Source organism: Topomyia yanbarensis, chromosome 3, assembly GCF_030247195.1.
Source record: "Topomyia yanbarensis strain Yona2022 chromosome 3, ASM3024719v1, whole genome shotgun sequence".
NCBI classification, from domain to species: Eukaryota; Metazoa; Arthropoda; class Insecta; order Diptera; family Culicidae; genus Topomyia; species Topomyia yanbarensis.
In genome coordinates this window covers 161,434,460-161,440,716 of record NC_080672.1, presented here as the reverse complement: position 1 = coordinate 161,440,716, position 6,257 = coordinate 161,434,460, and the positions used below count along the sequence as shown (strand labels likewise).

Here is a 6,257-nt window from a genome sequence, read left to right as displayed (position 1 = left end):
CGGAGTTGCAGCTCAGGCACCAACGAATGCTGGAACGACAGAACCTACGAACAGCGTGTCCGATTATTGTGATGCGCCTACTACTTCCCAATAAACTGCCAGCACCACCGAATAGAGTAAATGACAAAGAACATGGATACACGATCGTAACCCGTAGGTCCCACAAGCAACTCAATCTAGGTAATCGGGAAAACCTATAAAACATCAGCAGCGGGGTAGAATGACCGTTATGCAGGAAATGGATCTCCAACAAAAAAATAAGACCTTTACGCAAAGTAACAAATCGCGTACACAAGATCCGCTGGATGTACAATAAAATTTGTTTTATTTGTATTTATTTACACATAGTTAATATTAAAAGATCCACGGCTCAGGCAAGCTAATGCATTGAGCCACATCAAATAAATGAAATAAGGAAGTATCAATAGTGGATTAACATGGCTTCACAACTGGACGCTGAACAGCGACTAGCCTGCTAAGTCTAGCATCCTAAACATTTGTAGCAAGTGAGGCAATGTTGTCCCGACAGCTATTTTTTTAAATTGGACTTGCCATGGCGTCTGTGGCGGACGAGCATTGTTTGAAATTTGAATTTATTTTAGGGATCATCCATAAATGACGTAGCATTATATGGGGGAGGGAGAAGTTTTGTGTTTTGTGATGTGTGACGACAGGGGGGTAGGGGTCATGTCATGCTACGTAGCTTTTTTAAAGGGGAATAGAAAAGAAATTTAAAAAATAAATTACGGTGACAAGGGGGGGCAGGGTTACCGTCAAGCTACGTAATTACCAGGGGGGGGGGGGGGTATTTAGAGGTTTGTGACGAAATGCTACGATGCGGGAGGGGGGTGTTATAAATCGCTCAAAAAATGCTACGTCATTTATGGATGGTCCCTTACATTATCAGTAAACAGGCTCCTTAAATAGCTTCAACTACGACTTTCTCTTTTGGTGCTCGATAATTATAATGCCTTATATCTGGTTTGGATTTCGTCAGTAAATCGTAGGCTTCAGCGATTCTCAGGCACTCTTCCGTAGAAAGTTGGAAAGAACGTGCCAAAGGATCAACGTCTGCCATTCGAAAAGTAAGTTCAGTGAGCTCTTCTCGCACATCAGGCGGGTACAGGTTTGCGACACCTCGACGACAGTATTTTTGACGCATCGAAAATATATGACGAACAACTTTCTCCACAATATCGAAGTGGACAATGGTAAGAGGTTTCTTTAGCGGAATTATGTGTATTACTCCCACGTCAACATCCGGTTTGGGTACAAATGCTTTGCCGGGTATAAGAAACTTGAGTTCTGCCCTACTCCATATTTGATTCATCACCGATAGGCGGCAACGATTCTCTGCCAGAATTGGGGCAACTATACGTTCAGCAACTTCTTTCTGAAATGTTAATGTGAGACTGCTGCGTCCGTAGGACCAGGCGCCTGTTTGCAAACTCATTTCACGAAGCCAGTTGACTAGTAGTCGGGTGGAAATCGCAAATGGTAAGTTTCCTATTATGTGCACAGGAGCCCGTTTGTCTTGCCAATCCATATTAGAGCATTCGGGAAAAGCTGCCGCCATATGGTACTCAAGTATATCCCCACGTACGATATCCATTCGGAGAAAATCCTTTGAGGCTTCCGACAATAGCTCCAGGGTCGGTAGAAAGCGCCTGTCTTTTTCCACAACAACCAAATGTCGTGGACACATTTTGATAATGGATCGTGTTATGCCACCTGGACCCGGGCCAACCTCAAGCACATAATTATTTTGAATGTTGCCCGCCGCACGCACTATTTTGTTCGTTAATCTCTCGTCCATAAGGAAGTTCTGCGAAAGTTGCTTGATTGCTCTCAGCTTGTACAATCTAACCAAGTCGCGTATTGTCGGCAAGGGAGGAAGCCTAGCACCACTCGTTGCCAACAAGCTCATTGCGGTAGATGAAGACATTTTTAAAATAATTTCTAAGCCTGGAAGATAAACATGAAATATAATGCGTGATTACCTAGAACTACTGTAAGCAGCCAAAATGCTGAGTTTTACCCTATTGTTTCTTCTGCTATTCAACTTTCAGAGGTTCTTCGAAATCGTCCAAAAATGTCTCCTACTTCACCGATAATACCGTATAAAGATAGATGCCCAGCACAGATTCACATAGCACCAATCCGGGAATTCTACTTCTCCGTTGACGCTGCAATTTTTAACACGCTGTAGGTTCGGCTGCTCTATTCAACGCATGAAAACGATTTTCGAATTTTTTAATTGTATTTTTTCTAGTTATAGAGGTCCATTTTAAGGAAGTTTTTTGCCAAAATGCGGCATTTTAACCTAAATAAACCGAATCCGAGAGCGAAAATGTAAAATTTTATACCAATGTTTGAAATACTGAAAATATATTTAGGTTTTCGATAACAACATAAATGATATTATATCATAGTATGATATGCACTGCACACAAACTTTACCCATTTTACGAATATAAATTGACGCCTTTTTTAAAAGGGCCAATATTACAAAATGAATAAATCGAGTGAAATGGGCTTGAAATTTTGCTAATTTCTCGCGTACTTTTTGAAATGGACCTATGTGCAAAAGAGAGCCTCTCTTTGTTTACTTTCTCTTTCGATTATCACGGCTTCACCATTAATCTTTCCAATAATGTTCCGTTATATATTGGTAGAGTATGATTTCGACTAGCATATTATGCAAAGAGTTAAACAGCAAACGCAAATGCGATCGTGTTATTAGCGGAAGAGAAAGTAAACAATGAGAGGCTCTCATTTGCACATAGGACCTTTTCAATAAGTTTGCTTGATTTATTTCAATCTGCTATTTGAAAACGAAAGCTAATTTTGTTAAAACAATGCACACATTCGTTGTAGTTTGATCTATATTTTGATGACATGTAATAATTTCTGGAGATATTACTTGATTTGAGCGGATTTAGGCAATCCATAGACGTTTGTTTGACAATCCAGCGGGGGTTCTGTCAACAAGTCTACTCCTGCGAACAGAAAAACTCGTCCGACAAACATCTTTCGTTAATCCGATTCGTTTGATGTTGGATCGAATCAACGATATTGTCGGACGTCGCTCCCCTCGGAGTAACTTCAGAAGAAGTAAAAAAGAAATAATCAGCTGATCAGAAACGTCTCATGGATTGCCTATTTGCTTTTCATATCATATGCTTTTCAATTATTTTTGATGGCATACTTCAAATGGAGATCCTGGATATGAACGAATATGAAATAAAACGAAAATTTTAAATTTTGTTTATTGGCCCTTTTCAAAAAAGGCGAGAATTAATGCATGATTTTTGAAAACAACGTAACTGACAGTAAAGTTCAGCCGGAAATGAGCCGGAATTCCGGCTGGTTTCAGCTAGCATTCCGGCTCCAGGGACAATCGATTCTAGTTATAGAATCGGTTGTGTCACTGGAGCCGGAATACTAACTGTAACCAGCCGGAATTCCGGCTGAACTTTACTGTGCAAAACTAAACAAACTGAGAATATCATACAGTCGTGATTCGCTGGTTGGGCCACAGCCTTGTCCAACTAACGAATTTGATTCGCTAGTTGGATCGACTGACAAATGTCAAAAACTCTCCAAAGGAGATATTGGTAGTGTAAATGCATCTGTTCACATCTCTAAATAGTCAGATTGACTGCGAAAGTAAATAGACCTTTCTCGTCAAAAAATTTTATATGATAGGATGCTTCCTTTTTTATCCCCAATTCGTTACTGCCTATTGCCCCGATGATTTGGTACCACTTACTATTGAAAAAATCAAAAATAGTGCAAGCTGCTCATTTAACCCCATATTCTGAATACCTATCTTGCCTTGTTTCCCCATATTTTTACACCATTTGGATGAACTTCCTGTGGGGAATACTAAAAGGATGCCAGATCTGCATATATATTAGTAAATCTGCAGATTTTGCATTTTCACTGCAGATCTTTTGCAGATTACAAATATTTAGCAGAACAAAGCCTATGCCAGCCAATTTATACACCAGCCTTCAACATTTTTGATCATTTAAATTATATACATACTACATTTCTACGTCGCATTTATTGAAGATTTTTATAGCATTCGGCAGACTTTTATATTTTTACTGCAGGCTATTGTTTAAATAGACCTGGCATCACTGATGCTGAAATGATTCATTCATATACCTGTCAATAATATAGAGCATTGTATGAAAATGTATAACCTCACTTTTCTGACAGTTCGGTGTGCTTGTTTACCTAAGACTTGTTTACACAGACTTTTAAAATTTACATTACTTGAATACTTTCGATGCTCTTTGAAAGAATATCAACTCAAGAGGGATTAGGATTGGAACAATGGTAACCTGGTTCATGTGGAGAAAAACAGTGACCACCGTATATCAACATACTACTATCTATGTACACTTTGTTAACCGCACCCACCCAGTTAAACTCATTCCGGAACCGGTTCGGATTTCTGAATGGAGTCATTATGGATTCCAAATCAAATGCAACGACCGATTCCGACTCAGAATCGGTTGTTGCATTTGATTTGGAATCCATAATGGCTCCATTCAGGATTCCGAATCAAATTCCGAATGGTTTGACCGGGTATATGTGACCCTTATCCACTAAGTCAATCCCTCGTTCAGTGCATAAAGCAAACGCCTATCAGGCGAATTCTCATTCTCGAGCGCGACCATGCAAGAGTGCAGTTCGTTTTTTTTTCTCAGACTAAATAAAAGTAACCGTAAAAGTTCTCGCGTGTGTTTTTATTTACTTCGAGCATCTGATTTATTACGCTGGATTTCCGCTGTGAACCGTGACATTCCCGTCAGGTTATGGGCCCAGCAGAATCGATGAAAAAGTAAAGACATTGCTCGGAAAGATTTTTGCATTGTTCGATTTGCCTGTCCGGGAGTGACGCTGCGTTGTGAAGAATAAAAACAGTTGCAAAAGCCCGTGTTTGCGAGTATAAAGAAACGCTCCTTTTTGACTCGTAAAAAGTGAATTGTTTGCTGGTGAAAATGAACGACCCGAAGTTTGTGATTCCGAAACTGAACGGTACAAATTGGCAGACATGGCAAGTGCGCGTTGAGAATCTGCTTTCCCGGGAAGATTTGTGGCATGTTATTGCCGAAGAGATTCCGGATGTGAAAAACGACAGGTGGAAAAATGCCGACCGTAAAGCGAAAGCAACTTTAGTGCTTTTACTGGAAGATAACCAGTTGCCACTGGTGAAGAAAAGTGTGCATGCCCGTGACGTGTTTAATGCACTGAAAGCGTACCACCAGAAGACAACAAGATCGATTCGCGTAGCGTTGTTGAAAAAATTGTGTGCGATTAATCTGCCAGTTCGTGGTGATTTAGAGCAGCATTTTCTAGAAGTGGATGAACTTTTTGATCGTCTGGATGCTGCCGGCACAGAGCTGGACAAGGACACAAAAGTTTGTATGCTTTTGCGAAGCCTGCCTCCTTCTTTCGATGGTCTCGTTACGGCGCTAGACACTCGGTCTGATGATGATATTTCGTTGGATTTTGTGAAGTCCAGGCTGATGGACGACTACCAGCGGCAGCTGGAAAGGGGAGGTGGATCTCCAAAAGTGGAGAAAGCAATGCGTACCGCAGAAGGCAACCAATGTGAAAGGCGTGTGTGTCACTTTTGTAAAAAGCCCGGTCACATCAAACGCAACTGTCGAAAGTTGTTAGCATTGAAAAAGGAATCGGATACTGCACCCAAACCGAAAAAGGAGGAAACCGCCAAAGCGAAGGCAGCCCACGGTGACAACAAAGGGGTTGCGTTCACTGCCGGTAACGAAAAAGCGCGCTGGATTATTGACAGTGGAGCCAGCGCCCACATGACGAACGATAGGGCGTTTTTTACGGAGCTAAAGGAGTTCTCAGGTGGATGGATCACTTTGGCGGATGGCAACAAAACGCAGATTAAGGGTGAAGGCAGTGGAGTGCTTTACGGGATCGCTAACGAAGAAGTGATGAAGATAACAATTAGTGAAGTGAAGTTTGTTCCTGGTCTGTCGACTAGCTTAATTTCTGTTAGCAAGCTGGCACAGAAAAAGTTTGATGTGTTTCAGTGAGCTAGAATGCCGGATTGTCGATCCGAAGGGTGTCGTTGTGGCGACTGGATGTCGTTACGGCGGCCTATATAGTTTGCTGCTCGCGGAAACTTCGTTGAAAGAAACAGTCGGACAGCACAAGGAGAACTGTCAGCATCAGTGGCATCGGCGCCTCGGCCACCGTGATTGGGCTGC

At 41.5% G+C, this 6,257-nt stretch overlaps 1 protein-coding gene across 1 annotated transcript; it reads right to left on the bottom strand.

The window, feature by feature from the left end:
- Positions 1-297: 297 nt before the first annotated feature.
- Positions 298-2,433, bottom strand: LOC131690909 (dimethyladenosine transferase 1, mitochondrial-like). Its single transcript, XM_058976985.1, has 2 exons — positions 2,039-2,433; positions 298-1,965 (listed from the first exon to the last, which is right to left on the bottom strand). Exon 2 carries the CDS (start codon positions 1,943-1,945, stop codon positions 920-922), a length of 1,026 nt encoding a protein of 341 aa, XP_058832968.1. The 5' UTR covers positions 1,946-1,965; positions 2,039-2,433; the 3' UTR covers positions 298-919.
- Positions 2,434-6,257: the final 3,824 nt, after the last annotated feature.